The following is a 22,889-nucleotide window of genomic DNA, read 5'->3' on the forward strand; positions in this document are numbered from 1 at the left end:
TTACAGTGGAGTCACTGCTCGATGTGAGTTTGCGGCTATCTTCAGAGTCTTCTGTAGTCGGTACGCCATCACCACGACCCACTGATGCACCCCTTGGTCGCCTGCCAGTGATACTCTCGGACTCTGACAGCGAATAAACAGCAAGAACTTCTCCACTAGACCACACGGGAATTTTGAGTGTTGTGCAGTGAAAAAAACGGTGTGTTGTGTTAAGGTTTTCGAAATGAGAGAAAAGACTCAGTAGAAAAGAAATTTAACGTAACTAACCTTCTTTGTTTTGACTTTGGAAAATAGAAAAAACTTGGGAAAAGTTAATGTGCAACACTAAAATTTAATGGAACATTATCTGGACTAAAGTGAACACTGTGAAGAGAACGGACTTCTGTGTGTTATTGACTAAGTTCAGTGCAAGACTTCAGGAAGAGTGTACTGCAAGTGCTTCAGGAAATCATTCTTACTGTCAGAGTCCGAGAGGAGGCGGTTATTCATCGAGGTGGCCAGGGACTTGCTGTAAGTAGCCAGAATGTTTCATATTGTACTTTTTTCCATACTATACTTACCAGAATGTTTCATATTGTACTTTTTTCCATACTATACTTACCAGAATGTGTCATACTGTACTTTTTTCCATACTATACTTACGTCATGCATGTGCAGTAGGAATGTGTTTTTCAGAGTTAGGTTCGGTTAGAGTCCATAAGTACCAGAATGTTTATTAATGTATGAACATACTTCTAAACCCACATTTTATGTTTCTCTTGCATTTATTTCAGTCATTTATGTGCCTTATTGGTGTGATTTGGGTGTTAAATAGGTGCTATGCATGTCCGGAGGGAGTTGTATAGGTGTTTCTCTGAGTTAGGGTTCATAAGTACAAGTCCATAAGCTGGGACCCAATATCCGGACGAAACCAATATCCGAACCTACCTATGGCTCTATTGATCCGGATATTGGAGGGGTTACTGTACTTCTTGTGTTGAAAACTTATTGGCATAATACCATTTATTAATCATTTTATTGCCTTCCTCCACATTTTCTCAACTGCTAACACTTCTCTAACTCAGCAATGTGCAGTACCACATGACGTAACTTATCTTCATAGAAATAATAAGTAATTCACTTATATAAAAATGCAGGTAATTCAGAATAGACTTTAAGATAACACTTTTAGCCACTGTGGCTTGATTTGACCCACACATTTTTACCTAATATTTACGTGAGTGAACAGGTACTAGTAGCGTCTGTGTATACATGAGCAGTCATTACAAACTTCACAAAATTTCATGAAAGACTTTTATTAGCTCTTATTCTTATAAACCTTATTGATATAATGCCATATATTATTCATTTCATTGTCATGCTACACATTATGGCAATCACTAACACTTTGCTAACTCAGCAATGTACCACATGACTTAACTTAATTTTGTAGAAAAAAATCACTGCTATAATTCATAAAAAATAATTCAGAATACACTTGACTCAATTTGGTGGACCCCTATTTCCCAGATTTCGGATTTCCCGGACACGGGCTGAGGCCGGACAATATTATCAAATGCCGGACAAATGCCCGTACAAGTCCGGGATTCTCACAAAAGTCTGGCCATTTTTCTCTCATATAAAACTACAAGCAGTCTGCTGCACAACCCAGTATAATTTTAGCAAGGTTTTGACTCAATAAAGGCCATTTGTAACACAGACAAGATATTTTCATACATGAAACTCATCTTGGCCACCAACCTGCTTCAGGCCATCAGTTCCTAACTTGTTGCAATATCCCATTTGCCTCTTACCTTTCTTAAATGCCACTGTAAATAGTTTATTGCATAACACAGTAGAAATTAAGGAAGGCTTGGACACAATAAATTTCATAAGTAATTAAAAAAAATATATTTTCTTATGGACACAGTCAATGGGATCCATTCCTACTCACTTAGCTCACCTGACTCGGTGTGACTAAACACTGAATCGGCACTGTTCACTGGAAAATATTTTAATTTTTTTTGCCACAGTGGCTCATACACACCTACTTATCTGAAATCCACAAAAAAAAATGTATGTGATACAAGTTAATTTAAAAATTAGGTTTCAGAGCTAATATGCACCAATGATAGCAGTTATTCCCCCTTCAGATCGTCAGCTCACCCGACTAGGTGCAATTAAATTCCGAATTGGCACTTTTCACTGGAAAATATATATATTTTTTTGCCATAGTGGCTCATACACACCTAATTATCTGAAATCCACTAAGAAAAGTGTGCTTTTTTTCTTTTTTTCTTTTTTTTTCTTCTTCATGTGCTTGACTCTGGGCATAGGCTTCACAGCCTGCTCTCAAGGCCCAGTAATCCTCCTACATTCCACACACCTCTACATGTCACCACTTCGGCGCCAACACTGGCCGTCCATATTGAATACATGCTAGGGCTGTCTTGTACGGGACTGGTGTAATGGTATTAGTGGGGATATTTTTACAACATGTCGGCTGGTCTTGTGGTAGATCAGTAAAGTCTGCTTTACATGAAATTCAAATCCTTAAACTGTTCCCTGCCCCAGCGAGGATTTGAACCTGAGTCCGGTAGGACCGCACGCCACCTCTCTATCGATTGAGCCACCACCTCCCCCCAAAAAATTAGGTTTCAGAGCTAAAATGCACCAATGTTAGCAGATATTTCCCCTTCAGATCGACAGCATGCCTTTAGAGACTTCTGTTTTGCAAAAACATTTATTTTGAGTAAAAAAAAAATGTATCTGCATTGTAAATCGATATTTATACAAAAGTCCGTCAGGGTGAGTTGTTAGGCTAGAGGCAAAACACTTCTGCCAACTAAGAAATTTTTGCTCTGAATCCTGATTTTCTCTTAATAATTAAATTATGGACAAATTTTTGACTGAATTTTAAATAATTAGGTGTACAAACCAATATGGTGATATAGCTTAAAATATTTTCCAATTAAAATTGCCGATTCAGTCCAAGATCGAGATCACATTTGATGATTTGCGTGTTTGTATCTCGATGAGCTGATCAGTAGTTGGCTTACCTTGTGGTGCTCCATTCCTTGCTCATTTTCCTCTTTTTCCTCAGCTTACTGATCTTCTTCTATCATGCCCTTCACATTCTCGTCAACAACTGTCTAATCAACCATTCTTAGGGGGAGGCCGAGGATGAGATGGAGGGATGGGGTGGAGAGGTATATGAGAGAGGGGAGTGTGAGTTGGGAGCAGGGCAGTGAAATGGTGGGGGACAGGGCGACTTGGAGGCGATTTGTTTGTGGCCACCCCAAACGGGATTGAGGCGTCTGGCAAGATAGATAGATAGATAGAGTGTCAATTATTTTTATTGTTATTTTGTCAGTGTTATTATTTTATGTACTGTGTATATTAGTTATGTTGGTATAGGTAGCCTACATTCCAGAATGCCCTAGAATATTGGAATAATTGCTGGACAGTATTGGAGAATTCGGACAAAGTACGGTAATAGTCCGGGGAATGGTATGTGGGGCTGGACTTCTGGGATTCCCGGACTGGTCTCCCCACTTTTAGTCTGGGAAATCGAGGGTCGAGTGTGTAATATAAACCAACACTTTTACCCACTCTGGTTTGATATGACTCACGTATTTTTTCCTGACATTTACATAAGTGACCAGCAGCATCAGTGTACAGTACATTTGGGCAGTCATGACAAACTTTATAAAACTTCATGGAAGACTTTTATTAGCTATCTATCTATCTATCTATAACCCGACGCCCTAATCCCGCAAAGGGTGGCCGCAGACAAAACGCCTCCAAGTCACTCTGTCACCCACCATTTGACTACCCTCCCCCCAACTCACCCCCCCTCCCTCATATACCTCTCAACTCCATCCCTCCACCTCATCCTCGGTCTACCCCTCCCTCTCCCTCCCTCCACCTCACCTACATACACTCTCTTAGTCAGTCTTTCATTCTCCATTCTCTCCACATGTCCAAACCACCTCAGTGTATTTCTCCTAATCTTCTCAACCACATCCACATCTACCCCACAACGTTCCTTCACTTCTTCATTCGTCAACCTGTCCCTCCACGTCACTCCACATGCTCCTCTCAAGTAACTCATTTCCACTGCTCTCACTCTTGACTTCTTCCCCTCTTGCAAGGTCCACGCCTCGCTTCCACACGTCAGGGTAGGGATCACAATGCCATCATTCAGTGACTTCTTAACTTCCATACTCACCTCCCTCTTTCTCATCACTGCTTTCAGCGTACCAACAACCTTCCTTCCCTGCTATACCCTTTCACGTACTTCATCCCCCAAAGTTCCATCCTTACTCATCCCACTACCCAAGTACTTGAATGCACTCACATTCTCAATATCCTCACCATCCAACCTCACTGCACACTCTGTGACTTCATTCCTCTCAAACACCATAACTTTACTTTTGTTTACATTAACTTTCAGCTTCCTCCTCCTACACACTGTCCCAAATTCATTTACCAAACCTTGCAACTCCCATTCATCTTCACTCAACAATACTGTATCATCAGCAAACAGCAACACCGGAAGCTTCCAAATCTCACCCTCTTTCATTAGGGCCAGCCCCACATCCATTGCCCTACCTTGCACCTGCTTTACAACCCCATCCATATATATATATTAAACAGCCATGGAGACATCACACACCCCTGTTTCAGTCCCACATTGAGATCAAAGAACTCACTCAGCTCACCATCCACTCGCACCGTAGCCCTAGCTCCCTCGTACATACTCTTCACAGCATTCAGCAATTTCCCATCCACTCCATATATTCTTAATACCTTCCACATACCTTGCCTATCTATTCTGTCATAAGCTTTCTCCAAGTCCATGAAGGCAGCAAACACTTTCCTTCCCTTCTCTAGATACTTCTCCACTAAACATCTTAGAACAAATATCTGATCTACACACCCTTTTCCCTTCCTAAATCCCCCTTGTTCTTCTCCAACTAGCTCCTCTGTCATATGCCTAACCCTGTCAATGAGTATTCTGCCATATATTTTACCAGTCACACTAAGAAGGCAAATACCCCTATGGTTACCACATATTTCTCTCTCCCCTTTTCCTTTGTGCAGAGGAACAATTACACCTGATTTCTAGTCCTCTGGAACCCTTCCCTCTTCCCAAGCCAATCTACACAACATCCATATCCACTCCACAACAATCTCATCCCCATACCTCAGCATTTCACCACACACTCCATCATTTCCTGGGGCCTATCCCAGCTTAATCTTCTTCATCGCTTCCACTACTTCCGCCTTACTGATCTCTTCCTCCTCTCATCTCTTCTTCTCCCAGCCATTCCCCAACCACTTATATTCACACTGCTCTCACTCTCTACATTCAACAAATCCTCAAAGTGCTCCTTCCATCTCCTCAATTTCTCTCTCTTCTCCACCAACAATCTATTATTCCTATCTTTCACTCCCCTATTATTTCCCCTTTCACACTGCCTTACTTTATTTACCTCCTTCCAAAACAATTTCTTACTCTCCCTCCATTTCACACTCAGATTCCTCCCAAACTCTTCATCCACTTTCTTCTTACTCTCCTTCACCAGTCTCTTAACCTCCCTTCTCCTGCTCACATATACCTCTCTCTTCTCTCTCTCTCATCTTCTCCCCTACCTCTACTTGCCAACCATTCACCATATGCCTTCTTCTTTTGTTCCACAGCTTGTTTCACCTCATCATTCCACCATGCTGTCCCTTGCACACCCTTGCATCTCCTCCACACTCCACAAACCGCTTCACACGCTGCGCCTATCTCTTCCGTGAATATCTTACATACGTCTTCCACCCCTTCCATCTGCTCTAGCTCATACCTTCGCAATCTTTCTTCCACTATGCTCTTATACTCTGTCATTTTCTCACTATCGTGCAATTTCTCCACTCTTCTCACAGGAGCTGCTTCCTCCTGTCTTCCCCTTCACCTCCTCAACCATTTTCTTTGCATCTTTACCTTGGCCATCACTAAGTGATGGTCCAAGACTCCATTCCCCCACCCTCTCCACACTCTTGCATCCAACACTTGTCTTCTCATTCGCTCATCCACACACACGTAGTCTATCATTGCCTTTCGTTCAACAAGTTCACCATCCATCCTCCTCATTACTCTCCATGTATACCGGTGGATCATCTTATGACAAAAGTAGGTGTTGGCTATTGCCAACCCCTTACAAGCACAGATGTCCACCAAAGCACTACCATTCCCATCTACTTCAGCTGGCACACCCCACTGACCAACCACTCCATCCACTCGTAGATTCCCAACTTTGCCATTCATGTCTCCAATGAACAGCACTCTCTCGCTCCTCTCAAACTTGTCCATACATGCTTCTACTCTCGCCCAAAACTCATCTTTCGCTCTTGCCTCTCGATCCTCTGTTGGAGCATACACACATACAATCGCCCATGCTTGTATACCTACTTTTATCCTCACCCATACAATCCTTGCACCCACTGTTCCATACTCTCTTATATTCTCCTTCCACTTCTTGCTTATCATCAGACATACTCCCTCTCTTGCCCTCTCATTCTCACTGACTCCTGCACATATACCTACACCATATTCCCATCCGCTCACCCGTTCACCTTGCCATTTAGTTTCAGTCAATCCACATATATCCACTTTTGCATCCTCAAGCACCTGAACAATCTCTCTCTCTTTCACTTCATCATTCACTCCTCTCACATTCCATGTTCCCACCCTAAGATTGTCCTTTGTCCATTCCTTAGTCATCAACGTATGGTCCGTCCGGGTCCGAGGCGCTTTATTCACTTTTTTAGTTAGTTCTTTTTACGGGGTGGGGCACCAACCCACCACCAACCCTTTTAGTCGCCTCGTACGACAAGCAGGGATACTAGGGGAGTATTCTTGAAACCCCCCTACCCCCAGGGGGGAACTTTTATTAGCACCTTTTTTTATAACACTTAATATAATGCCATTTATTAGTAATATCATTGCCATGCTATGCATTTTCGAAGCTGCTAACACTTCGCTGACTCAGCAGAGAGAAAATGTACCACTGGCTTCACTTATTTCTGTAGAAGTAATCTCGAATTCATAAAAAATAATTCAGAATGTAGTTTGAAATAACACTTTTGACCAGTCTGGTTTGATTTTACATATTTTTACCTAGCATTTACGTGAGTGAACAGGTAGGCTACCAGTAGCGTCTGTGTACACATGGGCAGTCATTACGAACTTTATGGAAATACCTGATATAACCACGGATGAAGTAAATTTTTCCCTTACCTGCTGCAGTGCTCGATGTGGTGCTGGAAGTGGCATCAGTGGTCACCATGGCAGCATCACCTCTCCCCCTCTACCGCAATGTCGCTGTTGTTCCAGGCACTCTCTGTTGCATGTATTTCTGCAACATCATCACTGACCTCACCCTGAACACTTGTCCATGGGTCATTTCATATTTGCTCTTGGTGTCGGTTATCCTCGAAAAGCAAAGAATGCCACTTTGACGTGGTCAGATGCTTGGAGTGGCGTCTTTGGGGTTGTGATTGTGAGGTTGAGGTTACATGTGTAGCATGCTGGATGCACCATGCTTCACCTTATGCTTTTTCAGCCTTTCCTTCTCCTGATGCTGTTCTCCCTCAGAATCACTTGTTTCAGAGGAATCAAACTCCTTTTTGTGGTCTGGCCCCGAATCCCACCCAGTCAGGCGGTAGGGATTGGGGGTTTTAGGGACTTGGGAGGTGAGTCTTGACTCCATGACGGCCACATGCATACTAAGAATGTGGGAGCCACTTCTTTGCTCAGGTAGTACTCCTCCCATCCACATAGAGCAGGTATGCATCTATCTATCTCTTTATTGCTAGATGCCTTAATCCCGTAAGGGGTGGCCACAAATAAATTGCTTCCATGTTGCCCTGTCCCATGCCATTTCACTGCCCAGCTCCCAGCTCACACCCCTCTCTCTCATATACCTCTCCACTCCATCCGTCCATCACATCCTTGGCCTCCCCTTCCCTCTTCCCCCTCCACCTCACCCACATACACGTACACTTTCCTCCTCATTCTCTCATTCTCCATCCTCTCCATACACCCAAAATTTTCTGAAAATTTCAAGCCACTCCTCCGGAATGTATGACGAAGTCTACTGATCATCATTTTCGGAATGCTGGATGCAGCCAAGGAGTTAAACAAATTTTGTAGCAATGGGTGTGAAGTTCATACTCTTTTTATTATAATGAAACATTATATATACTGATATATGGTACTCACCCAGTGTCCTATTACACCCAAGAAACTGCGGTGTTTTGTAGACCAAATGTTTGCCATTGTGCAGAGAAAAGTCTGGCCCTTGAGGTGTTCTTTTAATTTTGCTTGCACATTCAAAGCAAGAGAAGAAAGTAAATGACCCAGAGAACGTCGTGAGGTAACCTTCAACGATGGATAGACTCCTGCAGGCATGTAAAAGTGCTTTGATAAGAAGAATGCAAATCTATAAAGCAAATAAAAAACAGCACAATCTTGTACTGTCAGCCACCACTGCTGTTACTACTACTGCTGTTACTGCTGCTACTACTACTACAGCTACTAACACCACCACCCACCCCCACCCCCACTACTACCACTACTACTACTATTACTACTACCATTACTACTACTACTGCTACTACTACTACTACTACTACTACTACTACAACTCTGCTGCTATCAATACAACTGATACTAATACAGTAATACCAGTAACTTTCTATCTATTGCCAGACGCCTTAATCCTGTATGGGGTGGCCACAAACAAATTGCCTCCATGTCATCCTGTCCCCCGCCATTTCACTGCCCTTCTCCCAACTCACACCCCCCTCTCTCATATACTTTGTTAAATGATAGCATCTTATAATCTCGACTTGAGAGTTATGGTCTATACTCACCGAAGAATTAATCCTTGAATTTCTTGTTTTCCATAATGGAGAGAGGATACATTCCATCAGCTACAAACTTTGCAGCCATCTTCTCAAACTGTTGCTGGTTAATAGTTGGTCCTGTGCTGGTACTCTTCCTGCCAAATTCTAGGATGGTTTACGTACTGTACTTGTTTGCGGGCTCAACAGAAGTTGGTGGCTCTTTTGCAGCTCTTTTTGGGGCAATTCTTGCGATAGTCTTCAGATTCATGAAGCATATATTGGAGTCTGTGCAAAATGAATATGAATTAGTTTATCAATTAGGTTATCAGTCGTGCAAAATTATAATAACTGAATATATGTAACAATTATTTAATCAGTTTTACCTTGTTATTTGTCTATGTCATGTTCATGCTGACATGAAATCAGCTCATGATAATAGACATTTTATGTATGAAATAATTTCAACACAGTCTGTAAATTCTGTTACTTCTGTAACATATGGTACATACCAAAATGTGAGTCCTCAAGTTACAGGATTATGACGGGTCTGCACTAATAAGTACTCAGACTTCTCTGGGTGCATAAGACAGAAACACGACAGTCTTGATTGTTCATCACATTTCTTAATCCTGAAGAATTTCACACATGTTATTAAAAGTGATTTAGACCAATTTGTATCCTTAATTTTCTTGAAATGATCCTCACCTCCACTTTCATGTCCTTCAGCATTTTCTTGATCAAGAACATTTTGTGTCTCTCTCAACTGACTTACTAGAACAAGGCATAGCCATATGTTCACATTTAGACATTATGAATCGCATAGCTCCATGAATTTCTACAAAATAATAAAAAAACAACAAACGGAACCAACTGAGAAGCAGCATAATCTTGACACTGTTTGTAATATTTATAGAACTGTGCTCCATGCTTGACATGGTGACACCTGATGCGGATGCGGCGATGCCTGACTAGAGTCTGGAGTGGCAGTGAAGCCTGCTGTAATGAAAGCAGTGCAACTGATGTCCATCTAATATGCATTCAGCTTGCCCGCTGCCCATCCCTCACTAGCTTATTTTAGCCACCACCCAATGATGATGTTTATAATTAGAGCTTTAGAGGATGATGTGACATATTTATTGGCATTTATAGTTTGAGGATATGACTTGCAGGCAGATTTAATGACTAATTGTAGGCCTACTTACATATTTTTACTGTATGGTAAATAAATGTACACATTTTAGCATATGATAAACATGTAAATACAGTAAAAGCCCTTTAATGTGGAATGTAGTAGCCCACGGACCTTCTGGATTATCAGATTTTCAGGACTATCGGACAGGTAGCTGAAAATGTTCAAAACACACCCTGCCCTAGGGTGGGAAAGGAGGTCCAGATGATGATGATGATGATGATGATGGAAAAAAATGACCAGGTAAAGGCTCTCCTTCTCCTCGACAATGCACCTGCCCACCCGTGCGACAAGGACTTGGTTGCTGAGAATGGCCGTATTAGGTGCATGTTTCTGCCACCTAATACGACTGCTCTCATTCAACCAATGGACCAAGGAGTGATCGTGGCAACAAAGCGCCTGTACCGTCGGAAGTTCCTGGACGAGGTGATGGTGGTTCTCGAGGACGAGGACGAGCGCAGGGAAGGACGTGACACTCGAGGCACGCGGACTTTGGAAAACCTTCGCCGCTACAACATCAAGTCTGCGCTGTACAACTGGGCTAGTGCATGGAAGGAAGTCCCTGTGAAAACTCTTGAATATGGTTGGTCTCGTCTGCTTCTCGGAACAGATATGGAGTACGATTTCCTAGGGTTTGACGTGGATGACTTCCATGCACGGCTACGTACGCACGGCGACGATGTTGATGTGGACGATGTTCGTGAGTGGTTGGACGACGACGAGGGCGATCCTGGGTATCAGACGTTGTCTGATATCGAGATTGCGTCTTCGGTTGCTGGTGTCAGTCCCGAACTTGAAGATTCCGACGACGAAGGCGATGATGATGCAGACTCCGCCCAGCAGGACACTACTCCAGCCATCCCCAAACTGAGCGCACTCCGGGAACATCTAGAGTTCGTCCTAGACTACCTGGAACACCCGGACTGCGACAGGGAGATGGGGCCCTTGGGACTCGTGGAGGAAGTGCGTGCTTTCCGGCAGCGCATCATCAATCGCCAGAATCGTCGATCCTTGCGTCAGTCAACGATTGACAGTTTTTTCAGGCCCGTGACCCCCGCTGTGCCAAGCCCTGGTTCCACTCCGTTGCCTCCCCAAGACAGGCCCTCATGCTCCGAGCCACAGCCCAGCACATCAGCTACAGTGGAGTCACCGCTCGACGTGAGTTTGCGGCTGTCTTCAGAGTCTTCTGTAGTCGGTACGCCATCACCACTACCCACCGATGCACCCCTTGGACGCCTGCCAGTGATACTCTCGGGCTCTGACAGTGAATAAACAGCAAGAACTTCTCCACTAGACCACACGGGAATTTTGAGTGTTGTGCAGTGAAAAAAACGGTGTGTTGTGTTAAGGTTTTCAAGTTGGGAGAAAAGACTAAGTAGAAAAGAAATTTAACGTAACTAACCTTCTTTGTTTTGGCTTTGGAAACTTAAAAAACTTGGGAAAAGTTAATGTGCAACACTAAAATTTAATGTAAAATTATTTGAACTAAAGTGAAAACACTGAAAAGAACGGACTTATGAGTGTTAGAAACTAAGTTCAGTGCAAATGACTTCAGGACAGAGTGTAGTGCAAGTGATTCAGGAAATCGTTCTTACTGTCAGAGTCCGAGAGGAGGCGGTTATTCATCGAGGTGGCCAGGGACTTGCTGTAAGTAGCCAAAATGTTTCATGTTGTACTATTTTCCATACTATATTTACCAGAATGTTTCATATTGTATTTTTTCCCATACTATACTTACCAGAAAGTGTCATACTGTACTTCTTTCCATACTAAACTTACCTCATGCATGTGCAGTAGGAATGTGTTTTTCAGAGTTCGGTTAGGTTCGGTTAGGTTAGGTTCGGTTAGAGTCCATAAGTACCAGAATGTTTATTAATGTATGAACATACTTCTAAACCCACATTTTATGTGTCTATTGCATTTATTTCAGTCATTTATGTGCCTTATTGGTGTGATTTGGGTGTTAAATAGGTGCTATGCATGTCCGGAGGGAGTTGTATAGGTGTTTCTCTGTGTTAGGGTCCGTAAGTACAAGTCCATAAGCTGGGGCCCAATATCCGGACAAAACCAATATCCGAACCTACCGATGGCTCTATTGATCCGGATATTGGAGTGATTACTGTATGCAATACACGTATACAGTACTATACTATTCTACAGTCATTAAAAAATAAAACATACAACTAATTACTGTAGTATTAGTAACTGTACAGTTAAATATAAACCTGTGCTGCGGCTGGAGATTCGTGTCATTGATATGGTGCTAAGTCACATGGTGGGACTCTAATAATTTCCAATTTCCTCTCCAGAGTCAGAGTACGTTGTTGATTCTTCTTGGCAGCTGGTTCCCCAGATGCTGAAGATGATGCAGGGTGCTTGGGAGGCATGGCAAAAGTATGAAAACAGGAGAACATCTAAAAACTGCATAACATACAGCCAAGCTGAGAGGAGAGGACAGACGTGACTCGACTGGGAAGCGCGCAAAAATGTGTTTACCAGAGAGGGGTTAGTTCGTTTTCTCGCCGCAAGTGAGCGCGTCGCTGTGCGCGCGCCTATTTTGAATTTTTTGTATTTCCCCTCGTATCGCTTTTCGTACCATCGAGACAGATACTATCGTATTATGGAATTTGTCCTACATTCATCGCTTTCGTATCATCGGAAATTCGTACTTTGAGTTTTCGTATATCAAGGACTCGGTGTACTGTGAAAGTACCGAAATGAGGTAAGAATTCTGTTGTTCAGCAGTGAAAATAACTGCCCTACTTTCTAGCAGTAAATTTTGCCTGCATAATGCAAAAGCTAGGCATATGTCTAGATGTAGAATTTCACGATCTTTCGCATGGAGTTGTCGGAATTCTGATATGACCAATAGTTTACAAGTAAATCACCAAAAATGGCTCCCCCCTTTCCCCCAACAGAAAACAGAGTGAATCCCAACTATTTGAGAGTGTTGGCCTGGAAATAGAACCCCTCTTCTATGACGCATCAAATATTGACGCATTTTATGCTAAAACATAATTCTTGGTGAATATTTTTGTCCAGAATTGCCAAATTGGTATCCTTCAGACCAATACTGACAAGTGTGTAATAGTGCGTCATCAGTTCCTCTTCAAACAACACCGTTTTGACTTGTTTTGAGTCATTGTGCATGAAGGGTTAAATTTAACATGGGTATATTAAAAGAAATACAAGTAAATGATGATGATGGGTTATTCAGCCTTCTTGCTCTTTATCCATCCATCCATCCATCATAAATTTATTCATTCTAATTTCCATTAGTTTTCATTGTGTCGATGCATTTTTTTTTTTTTTTCTTGACATGTTTTGAGAAAAGAGTCCTAGCGATAACAATACAATGATACTTTCATTAAGTGACTAATGTGATACTGATACCAATACAAAAGTATCAATCGATATGTATCGTCAATACATGTACCGCGGTACTGCCCAGCTCTGGTTACAGTGCTCCAGAGAGGACAGTAAATAATTGGATTGTAGATTGCTCGATAGGTAGACAGTTACTGGAAGCTAGATAATAGAGAGATAGCACTGAATCGGTAATTATTTAGTATTATGGTACAGTACTTCTAAATCCAACAAAATTATTAATTCTTATGGTACACAAGCAGTGGATATCTTGCAATTGTGTTAATGCATTTAAGTGCCATGAGTAAACTGGAAGACAGCCCAAATGACAGTGAAGCCATGGAGACACTCAACAATGACCAGAAGGAAATGAGGCCTTAGGCATAATGCTTTTTTGCACATGACGTGTCTCAGGCCGGTAGCCAGACTTTTCAAGGTGGAAGGATGTCTTTTCTGCTGAATCTGGGAATGCATGGCAGCTGGCTGGTCAAAGGTCTGCAGCATGCTTGCAATGGGGGTCTGGATGTATGCATAAGCAACACTGAGAAGCAGCACAAAACTTTTGAACAACGGAGGGTGACTCATTTTACGCTGATATTAAAAAACAGACTGTGAAAAAGTGAACCTTCTGGCATATGGGGGGGATTGTCCGGCTGTCTTGACACCCCCCCCTTTCCATGGGCCTGTGCTTGACCTGACTATGCTAGCTGTTTCAGTTTTTGTGAAAAGCAGTGAATCCAGAACCTTCTTCCCAAAACCTTGGCATGAATCGGCTCTTCTCTCCAGCTCTGTGTTTCATTCCTTATATGAGTGGAGATTCTAGGATATTTTTCAAGGGGCAAAGGCCCACAAATTTCCACAATATCTGTGGTCCACTGAACATGCAGGAACCAGTGTCTTGACTGACAAGTTGCTGCCATACTTAGATCTTTTGGTTGTCCATTGTGTTCCACCAACTTGAGTGCTGGCTCTATGCTCGTAAATACTTAAGTAAGCGATCTTGAGTTTTAGTTCCTTGACCCTGAGTACTAGATTCTTTCCTTGATTTTATGATTCTGTGAGCGTAAATGATATATATATTTTGTATCACCTTTCCATGTTTTCTTTTAACTCATTTGTTAAATGTTTAATGACTGTATGAGAAACTATCATTTTCTTCTATACACCTTGCTGTAGGGGAAAAAAAAAAAAAAATAATTGCTGCACCAGTGCATATAAATTTCAGTTAAGGATAATCATATGTATCAGGTAATACCCTTCAGCTCCTTGAGAACTACTTGTAAAATCATACGTAAAGGAAGGGCAAAAGTAAAAATGTAAGGAAAACAAGGCTTTACCCCTTGACATAGTGATGCAGCACTGACCCCTGATCACATTATGCAAACTGTAACCAAACATATGAAACAAAATTGTACAACATATATGACAGCCTCTCTCTCTCTCTCTCTCTCTCTCTCTCTCTCTCTTTTGTTGAAGAAAAAAAAAAATACTGTTTACATACTTACATTCATGTGCGTAGCCATGTAGGGTTTGCAATGAGGACATGAGAAGTAATTCCATCTTTTGCAGTGTTTGTAATAAGTGGGTGCCTAGGAGATGTAGTGGTATTAGAGGTAGGCTGCGAAGTAATGCTTATTTCATTTGTGCTGTGTGTCAGGGAGAGAATGTGGAGATTGTGAGGCATGATGGAATTGATGTTGCTGGTGAGTCTTTGAGTGTGTGGAAGAGCTTTGTTACCTGAGAGACATGTTATGTGCTGGAGGTGGGGCTGGAGTGAAGAGTGGTTGGAAGAAGTTCAGGAAGCTTTGGCTCTCCTGTCATTGATAGAGCTCTCCCTCTGTGCTAAGGGGTCTTTGTATATGGCTTGTGTTAGGAGTATAATGCTGTATGTTTGTGAGACCTGGACAGTAAAGGAAAAGGATATTCGGAGGCTCAAATGTACAGAAATTACAGTGAATAGATGGATATTCAATATGTTCATGAATGCGAGCTCTGGGGGGACTAGGTTTACAGTGGAAGAGTTAAGAGGAAAGATGGGATTGGATTGGATTGGTGGTGTGATGAGGAGGGGTAGATTGAGATGGTTTGGATATGTGGAGAGGATGGGGGATGGGAGTTGGGTGCAGAAAGTGAGAAATGTGAATGTTGGGATTATGGTTGTGAGAAGCAGGCTGAAAAAAGACCTGGATCCTCTAAAGAGGGAAGCTGTAGCAGACTGTTTTGTGGCACTTCAGACTGGAACTGTGCATTGGCAAATAAGGTAGATGGAATTTATTTGTGAGAGAATCAGCAACTGACTGTCTTGTGCTTCAGCAAACTGGTGCTGTGCTTTTAGTGTCCGAATGATGAGTTTACTACATTAAGAAGGCTATACAGATACAGAAGCCATGGCAAAGTTTGTTTACAAATGTCAGTGACTAGTCGTCAGAGAATTTGAGTAATGATTTTCTGATACCATAAAAAAAATTGAAATCACTAAGAAGCTCAAGATTCAAACTTTATTTCAACAATACAGGTAACTCGCACGGAACACGATCTCACGGAACGCGCTCGCAATTATACACGGAAAGGGCTGGGATACATATAAGACAACGTAAGATTAAAAAAACATCATGAAAACTACAAATTAACGCAGGAGAGGCCTTTGAAAGATCAAATCCTCGAACGTCACCGCTCGCAATTATACACGGTAAGGGCTGGGATACATATAAGACAAGGTAAGATTAAAAAACCATCATGAAAACTACAAATTAACGCAGGAGAGGCCTTTGAAAGATCAAATCTTCGAACGTCACCGCAGCGCGCGGTTTGTTTTGATTATGTGACGATCTAGGCGGGAAATTATTCAGTGAGTGAGACATTCCCGAGTACAGTAGCACAGTATTTGTAAGTTAAATATTTAGAGTACTGTACTGTTCTGGTAAGTTTATGTGCAACTTAAAGTACTATTAAATAACGTTAAAGCAAGAAATAGTCTTATAACCAGTTTACCTGATAGGCGTCAGAATATTGCCTTTTTTATTTGTTCATTTTTTCCACAGTACTGTACAGTATTTGTAAGTTAAATATTTACTGTTCTCGTACGTACTGTACTTGTAAGCACTTAAATAAAGTTAAATCATTAAATAAAGCCTTGTAACCAGTTAACCCGAATTATATGATTACCCATGATCGGCGTCGGAATATTGCCTTTTTTGTTTGTTCGTTAAACTCTTACTGTACTGCTTTTCTACAGTACTGTATTTGTAAGTTAAATATTTACTGTTCTGGTATGTACTTGTAAGCAATTAAAGCATTAAATAAAGCCTTGTAACCAGTTAACCTGATTTATATGATTATCCATGATCGGCTTCGGAATATTGCCTTTTTAGTTTGTTCGTTAAAGACTTATAATAAGAGAAAAATACATTTTTGTCTTGGTATCTTTACCTATTTGCTCAGGTTTGCTGTAATGGTTTGGATCATTTGATGCAATGCAAATTGTAGAAAACTGTGAAAACTTTCGGGAAGTGAACGAAAATCTGGGACATGAGACTGACCTTGACTTCACCCTCTCATGTGTCATCTGTCAGTTCACCACCTGATATCGTGATGAGTGGATGTACGATTTTTTCGCTCGTGGCCATGCCTAACCACACATAGTTACACCCATTATCTCGACCCAGACAGAAAATACAATCTTTTTCCTCCCTTGCAAAACACAAACAACCACCCTGTTTACGAGACAGCAATATATATTGCGAAAATAACAAGGTAAAATGATAGAGAAAGATGAACATGTTATGACGGAAGAAGTACGTTTTCCCCGTCTGTAAACGTATTTATTTCTGCTTTGTATCTGTATTCGTAATAATTAGACTTATTGTTAGTTCTGAAACTGCATTACGATTCTATTTTTAGCCATACTCGTGGTGTGGGAGCTGGAAGTTGTGACACAACTTCCTTATTGCTAATCGGACTGACCCTCCACTTTATTCTCCAGTGGCAGAGTCTAGCCTTGGAGGACGTGCAGTTTTCTCATTTAGGACTGAAAATTCAACTCTTTCGCTCCCTTTTCCAAGCATGGGCACAACGATAACGTAAAAAATAACTCGAAACTATCATAAATATATATCAAAAAGGTGAAAATGTATTCATAACATTTTTTTTTTTTTTTTCAGCCATTCCTAACAGATTATGTACTGAAATCATTCGATATCACAGTACTGCATTTCTAAGTTAAATATGTACTGTTCTGGTATGTACTTGTAAGTTAAAGCACTGGTACCAGTTAACCTGATTTATATGATTACCTATGATCGGCGTCGGAATGTTTCCATGTGTTTACGTACAGCATTTGTGTGTTGAAGTTTTGCTGTGGAGTACTGTATTTGTGAGTTATAACATTAAATAAACCTTCTAACCACTTAAAGTGCTTTCTAGTGATTACCAGTGACAGATAACAGCAAAACAACACATTTGGGGGGTCTAGGGAGCAAAATATGGAGTAGTTTAAATATACGCGATTTCGCACCTAACACGGCACATAGGAACGAAACCCACGTGTTCTGTGCGAGTTACCTGTACTTTTAAACAGTGTTCTCTCATGCTCTAGTAGAATATTTCATTCACAGTTACAAAATTGATATTAAGCTCATTTGAATATTAATTGCAGAAGCAGCCTGTAAGCCAAACTTGTTGTTTATTTTATGCAGCAAGCAAAATCTTGCTGACTGTTGGTCATTTTGGCTAAAAGCTCACGAAAACTGCCAATATGTTAGCCATTGTTGGTCCAGTGTGAGGCCACTAAGTTAGAAATCCTCAGAAGTTTTCACATTGAGATTTTTTTTCACATAGTATTAAAAAAAAAAAAATGTAATTCATTCATGCTCAGATTAAGAGGTGACTGTATTTTGTTCTGGTATTCATGTATGTTTCACATATTCTGCTGTGTATTTTCAGATGCAGAATTGGGCATTGAACAGGCAAGTGCCAGGTCAGTTTACTGGAACCACAGGTGCCAAGCTTCTTTCAGTGGAGGAACTGTCAGCAGGTCAACAGGCATGGGCCAGAAAGGTATGACCAAACCTGTCTCTTTCCTTTAAATTTTCTTGCTTGATGGGTTGTGGGCATTGAGGTTGGCTTAAAGAGGAGTAGCAAATTATGGTTGGTGGGGAACAGACTGGGGGACTGGATGTTGCTCAGAAGTCTGGTAATACATGACAATAAGTGGGATTAGTCATAGTTCCACATTTTGTAGCTCATCATTTTCTTTATATAAAGTGAATGCCCTGATACAGTGTATCCCCCTAATATGCGAGAATGTGGGCTACAAAATGCATTGCATATTGAGAACTCGCATATAGTGAGTAAAGAATAAATGAAAAATATATATATATATATATATATATATATATATGTAGTCAGACAGCCCCCTGACACAACCGTTCTATCTATCTATCTATTGCCAGACGCTTCAATCCTGTTCGGGGTGGCCACAAACAAATCGCCTCCACGTCACCCTGTCCCCCGCCATTTCACTACCCCGCTCCCAACTCACCCCCCCCCCTCTCTCATATACCTTTCCACCCCATCCCTCCATCTCATCCTTGGCCTCCCCCTCTCTCTTCCCCCCTCCACCTCACTCACATACACTCTCTTCGTCAGTCTTTCACCCTCCATCCTCTCCACATGGCCAAACCACCATTATAATCCCATTTTTGCCGACTGCACACACATAATTTCAAGGAAAATATATTAAAATAATAAGATTACATTAGAATGATGAATATAACAACAAAAAATAATGCCATTTACCATATTTAGAGGTCTGCCTGGCTTGCTCTAAAGGAGGGACGGTATCCGAGGCGCAAGCCGTCTGTTGTTGCCCCACGAGGCGACTGTTTGCCCCAGCATCATCACTGTCACTCTCGCTGTCGCTGTCACTGATATTTTCTCCATTCATTGCCTCAGTCACTCATTAGAATCCTTCAATGTCATTTTTATCCTCTAGACTTGATGACGTTGAAGGCACGGAGTCAGTGGTGGTGGTGGTGGTGGCTGTGATGGTGGCGGCGGAGGTGGGGGCAACTAAAGAAATATGGTGATTAATGTTTACTGTCACTTATTCACTCCCTCTTGGTGTTTATCGTTGTAATAACAAAGCAGTCTGTCTAATCCCTGGCACATCTCCTCTGCATGAAATTTATCATCGTCACTGGTCTTGATGACTTCTTTGAGGTTATCTGTCGCCATCAAAATCTTGGAGAGGTTTCTCATGTTCACTGCTTCATCCGGTGGTTGCATCTGTGGTGTAACCACTGCACTCTCTTGCTTTTGCCTGGCCAACTCATCCTCTTCATCTACACAAATCATTGCACTTTCAGGGGTTTCTTCTTCCCCTACTGTCCATATTTCTTGAAGCTCTTCAGCGGTTACACTTTCAAATCCTGCCACTGACTGTGCTGCCACCAACACTGTTCGGTCTGATTCAGACACCTTTTGACCTGGCTACCTGTCTCTTTGGGGCACAGGTGAGGGACTAGAGCATGCCAAGTGTGATGAATTGTTGCAGTTTACATTGTCCCATGTTTCCAGCAAGAAGTCCACGGCGTTGCATGCGGTGAATGACTTCCAGAAGCGCATCACTGTCATTTCAGGTGTTGATTGCTCAGTTGCTGGCTGTGGGTCTGGTAGCTCTTCAGGGTCAGGGTCATCCACATCCACATCATTAAAGAGGTCTTCTGCAGCAATTTGTGGCAATTCTTCATTTGTTTCTGTTTTGGATCTAAGGTGGTCACAGACACGGGTGTAGTAAAAATTCTTAACATTGCAGATCACCTCCTGAGGGGCTGCACCAATGAGGTTGTGTTGGGGGGCAAAAAGATAACTTTAACATTGGGATGGATATCATCCAGGTAGGCAGGGTGGCAGGGAGCATTATCCATCAAAAGGAGAATTGTAAAAGGAAGGTCAAGTTGGCGGCAAAGCAGACAGGCATCGGGAACAAAGTGGTTGTTCATCCACGACTGCATGATCGACGAGGTCATCCAACCATTATAGGAGCTGTACTAGTAGAAACCTTCCATTGCATCCATACTCCTTACATGCCTATAGCACCTAGGATGGTTAGCAGTGTGCACAATGACAGGCATCATCTTGCAAGATCCTGAAAGATTGCAGGTGAACATGACTGTGATGCAGGACCTTTGAATCTTCCTTCCTCTGGCTTGTTTTTGAGCTTTACTATTGTACGTTGACCTTGGCATCATTTTCCAATTTAATCCACTCTCATCCAGATTAAAGATTTGATCTCTGGTGTAGCCACCTCCATCTATAATTGCTTTCAAAACAAATGGAAGTGAATCAGCTGTACAGCACTTGCACGTTCACCATACAACTTCACATTTTTAAATTGTTTTCACTTCAGAAACCTTGCCAGCCAGCTCCTGGAAGCTGTGAAAGGTGTTGTTTCTGGACATGGTGACTTCTTCAGGCATGTCTTGTAAAACAGCTTGGCTTGCTCCCTGATATGCCTGCTATCCAAGGGTACACTCTCTTTTTCCATGCGGTGTATGTAAAGTGTTAGGTATCTTTCCATTTGGATAAGAGCATGATTAACAATTTTACTGCACCCGTCTGGTTGCTGGCCGGCATACGTCTTGTTGGTGCGTAAAATTTGATCTTCACTCTTCCAAACGTTTCTCACTGTAGAGTCACCCAAGCCTAGTTCTTGCCCGATACACGAGTTGCCCTTTCCTGCATTTTTCAACTCGATGACCTTTAACTTCACTTCCAGACTAATTTTCTTGTTTTTGGAGTTCTTTTGTGGGGCCATGATGCCACAGGGTGTTCTCAACAATGGTAAATTGAAACAAAAAAATGAGAGGTACACCACAGACAAACACAAAAAAAAATACACGGTGCACAGCTGGTAGAGGGGTCTCTGACTCACTGGTGGTGGGGGTGCGCTAGCGCCACTGACTAGCGCACGGCTGGTAGACTCATTTGTCTCACTGGCGTGCAGCAGGTAGACTCGTTTTTCTTACTCGTGCGCAGCTGTAGATTTGTTTTGCACTCAAAGCTTCGAGAAAATACCCTGTTTTTGCCCTAGAATCAAACGCCAATTCGCGTACGTGGAATTTCACCTCGCATATTGAAAAAAAAAAAAAAAAAAAAAAAATTTCAGAGTCACCTTGCATTGCAGTGGACTCGCATACTTTGGAGACGCATACTGGGGGGATACACTGTATGTGGGAAATATGAGTGCTGGTAGGATTTCCCTGTACTGAGTTTTCAGTGTTTGTCAAGCTTGTTTTTAGTTTCTTTCTCTTGCTCCTTATTGTTTATAGTTTTTAAAGGTTTATGCCAGTTAGTAAGTTTCTTAGAAAAGAAGTCCAGTAGGTAAATGGGTATCTGAACATTTGATATTTGTTGAATTCTGTTACTTGAGGTTTATGTGAAGGTGGAGGAAGGGTGGGAGAGGGGGTTCCCAAAGCCTCAGGGCCACACCAACCCCCCTAGATGTATATTTCAGGATCTCAAGCCTTATCGGATGTATGGCTGCAGGAGTGAACTGTATGCTTGGTCAACATGAGATCATGACCCAGCTTATAGAAGATCTATTGACTCCAGTTTGTGATTGGGGACCGTGCCAAGGAAGTGTAACATGTTCATTCGTTCCTCATCTAATCCTGTGTTGCCCCATGAGGAGCATAGGAGTCCGGGGCTAGGCAAGTTGGTCCTGACATTTAACATGAGAGTGACCAACCTCACTCATCTATGAGTTGCATTACGAGAGCAGTAAACCCTAACTACCTTTTTTTTTTTTTTTTTTTTTTTTTCATGCGAGGAAGAAGGAACCAAAGGCCATGAGCCTGCAGTAACAGTCCCCTCCAAGAGAAAAACAAAATACAACAGAGAGCCAAATTCAAGATCCGATCATTTTAAGATGCCTGGACACACTGCGTTTGAAAGACTGGAGATCATAGGCAGCAGGAAATACAGACAGAGGGAGACAGTTCCAGAGCTGACCTGTTGCATAAATGAAAGACTTGGAGTAACGGTTAACTCTTGCATTAGAGAGTTGGACAGAAAAAGGATGAGAGTTTGCTGCCAGACGGGTGCTACGTGCCCGTCGTAGAGGTGGAGGAACGCAAGCAGACAGTTCAGAGGAGCAGTGACCATTAAAGTAGCGATAGAAAAGAGATAAAGATGCAACAGTGCGGCAAAGAGACAGAGGTTGAAGGGAGTCAGTAAGAGGAGGAGAGTTAATGAGACGAAAAGCCTTTGACTCCACCCTATTGAGAAGAGCTGTATGTGGGGAGCCTCCCCACACATGAGAGTTGTACTCCACACAGGGGCGGATGAAACCCCTGTATAGAGTCAACAATTGTGCTGGGGTAAAGAAAGAGCGGAGTCGGCTTAGCACACCCAATCTCTTGGAAACAGATTTTACAAGAGATGTACCGTATTTCGC

The 22,889-nt window shown here is 42.1% G+C and overlaps 1 protein-coding gene across 2 annotated transcripts in view; it reads left to right on the plus strand.

The window, feature by feature from the left end:
* The window catches only part of LOC145401924 (protein Son-like), a 450,784-nt gene that overhangs the window by 250,861 nt on the left and 177,034 nt on the right, over positions 1–22,889 (plus strand). For both annotated transcript variants that reach the window (XM_080274033.1, XM_080274040.1), the window contains exon 5: positions 18,374–18,487. In XM_080274033.1, the coding sequence (XP_080130159.1) occupies positions 18,374–18,487 (114 nt within the window). The remainder of the gene's footprint in view (positions 1–18,373; positions 18,488–22,889) is intronic.

Source organism: Coenobita brevimanus, chromosome 6 (genome assembly GCF_032717465.1).
Source record: "Coenobita brevimanus isolate Jiangsu-jjx chromosome 6, ASM3271746v2, whole genome shotgun sequence".
In the NCBI taxonomy this organism is placed as follows: Eukaryota; Metazoa; Arthropoda; class Malacostraca; order Decapoda; family Coenobitidae; genus Coenobita; species Coenobita brevimanus.